The sequence below is a fragment of the Limulus polyphemus genome, unplaced genomic scaffold, assembly GCF_000517525.1.
Source record: "Limulus polyphemus unplaced genomic scaffold, Limulus_polyphemus-2.1.2 Scaffold955, whole genome shotgun sequence".
Taxonomy (NCBI): Eukaryota; Metazoa; Arthropoda; class Merostomata; order Xiphosura; family Limulidae; genus Limulus; species Limulus polyphemus.
In genome coordinates this window covers 65,500-67,927 of record NW_013666565.1, presented here as the reverse complement: position 1 = coordinate 67,927, position 2,428 = coordinate 65,500, and the positions used below count along the sequence as shown (strand labels likewise).

Genomic DNA, 2,428 nt, shown 5'->3' with positions numbered 1-2,428 from the left:
TGTTATAAAAAGAAACACTGTATAGTATTGTAAAGTTCTGATGACTTATTGAAGAGATATTTAAAATACAATTTCGATGAACAATCCTCGCCATCCCTACATAGGCGGTGCTGTCCTCTGCCTGATATATACATGCACACATATACAAAGAAAACAGAACTATGACAATTTTAACTTTAAAACACTTATCAAAGGTGGAGAATATTATGAAAAAGCAAATGTTGAAACATATTGAATCAGGGGAAATATTATTGAGTTACAAAAAAAAACTTTTTTTTTACGTCAAACATTAGGCAAAAAAAAAGAAAAATTAAAGCTGCAAAAAATCAAAATGGCGATTTTGATTGTTCCTCCTGGCCAAGATTTTAAAGACTAAAATCAGCAGATACAGTAATTAACAATTCATTATTTCATAATATATTTTACGTTACATATATTTCCTTAAATATTTCAAGACTTATCTCGCATTTAAAAGAGATCAGATGCACGTCATTGTAACGGATCTTTCTGTCTGTTTTCTGTGCACTACAATGTGACCCGTGAATAGTAGAACGACCCTGTTTCTTTATTCACCAAAAATAAAGTTTATTTGGTTGATATATGAAGTAAGCAGTCTACAATTGTTGGATTGCTCTGGAATATGTCCTTATGAAAAGGTATACTGCAACAGTATGAACTTAAACATATGGGCCTAAATTCAAATGAGATTGTCTTAGCGAATTAGCATAAGTTTTCTTATCAGAGTTATAAAAACTCAAAACATATGTACATAAGTATAACGTAGAAATTGAAAGAAAAACACTTCCATGTAGATAATAACACAAACTTTTGTTTTAGATTTAGTTACAACACTAATGAATATAGCAACATATATTCCTTTCAACTGAATATCGAAGTTTATTATTTGTATATGCAATATAATTTTTAGAGTAAAAACATTAATTTTTATGTCTATTTCAGGTATTCTGTTAAACATGTTACTGCAATGTTTACTCGTGCTCCTGGTTACATGTCCATTCGGTCAGTTGTTTGAGATTCAAGTCCCACGCTCCACTATTAAAAATCCAATTTTGTTAGATGTGCCTCGAAACACAGAGGATAAATCTGATAGCCTATCGGATGCCATCAAGGTCACCAATGCTAGTAACCATTTCGGTTTGGCCCTGTACCACGTATTATCTAGGTCTGGTAATCTGTTTATCTCTCCGTTTAGTTTATCAGCTGTACTGACCATGACCTATTTGGGTGCCCAGGATACCACTGCCCAACAAATGAGTTCTGTTCTTGGTTATCGCCCCGTGGGATTAAAGAGCGCGGGAGTTCTAAATGGGCTGCAAGAAGCCACGAATCTGTTGAACAGTCAAGAAAACGGTTACGATCTTGAGATAGCTAATGCTGTTCTAGTTCAGCGAAGTTTCAACGTACTAAAGAGCTATCGACAAGCACTCACGAGAGAGTTGAACGCCACTCTTCAAGAGGTGGATTTTCAGACCGAAGGAGAGAAAGTCGTTAATGAAGTTAATAGTTGGGCATCCCATCGGACAAAAAACAAAATTCAGAATCTGTTAACCAAACCACTTCCAAGCAACAGTCGCCTAGCATTGCTGAACGCTGTCTATTTCAAGGGAACATGGCAGACAATGTTTGACAAAAAACTGACCAAAACAGGAACTTTCTACAACAATGGCCTAATCCCGACAAGAGTGAATATGATGGAAATAAAAACAAAATTTAAATTTTTCAATGATCCTAATCTTGATGTATATGCTATAGAGATGCCTTATACAGGTCATCACATGTCCATGTTGATCCTCCTACCACATAACAGGAATGGATTACCAGCCCTCGAAAGGGCGCTTTCAGTCCCTTATTTAGAAAATGTATACGCCACCCTTCAGGAGAAGAATGTTTTTGTCAGGATGCCACAATTCAAGCTGGAGGAGAAATACGAAGATATCAAGAGAACACTGCAGGCTTTGGGAATGTCGGACGTATTTGATGAACAAAGAGCTAATCTGGCCGGAATAACTGGGCATCGAGACCTTTACTTGAACAAAGTTGTCCACAAGACACACGTGGAGGTTAACGAGGAAGGAAGTGTGGCTACTGCAGTGAGCTTTGGGGTAAGTATAGTGAGGATCGGAGGCAACATTGCTCCACAATTTGTAATTGATCATCCCTTCATATTTTTAATCCGAGACTCTCGTACTGGCTTAATTCTCTTTATAGGTCGTGTTGCTGAACTGTAATAGACAATATGAACTACTGTTCAAACATACATAATATGATTGGTAGAGGATTAACTTCATATCGTTTTATTAGGCTACGTATCTTTAACTTTTTTTTTTAGTTTAAAGTATTAAATATGTACTTCACAGAATATGTAATGTTTTATCTATATACTTCCAAGTTGTACTGAGGTTTTAGT

At 35.8% G+C, this 2,428-nt stretch overlaps 1 protein-coding gene across 1 annotated transcript in view; it reads left to right on the top strand.

Annotated features, from left to right (window-relative positions):
• Positions 1-2,375, top strand: part of LOC106461426 (leukocyte elastase inhibitor C-like) — an 11,966-nt gene extending 9,591 nt beyond the window's left edge. The window contains exon 2 of the mRNA XM_013921245.2: positions 961-2,375. Coding sequence (XP_013776699.1) covers positions 975-2,249 — 1,275 coding nt within the window. The 5' untranslated portion in view covers positions 961-974 and the 3' untranslated portion in view covers positions 2,250-2,375. The remainder of the gene's footprint in view (positions 1-960) is intronic.
• The last annotated feature ends 53 nt before the right edge of the window (positions 2,376-2,428 follow it).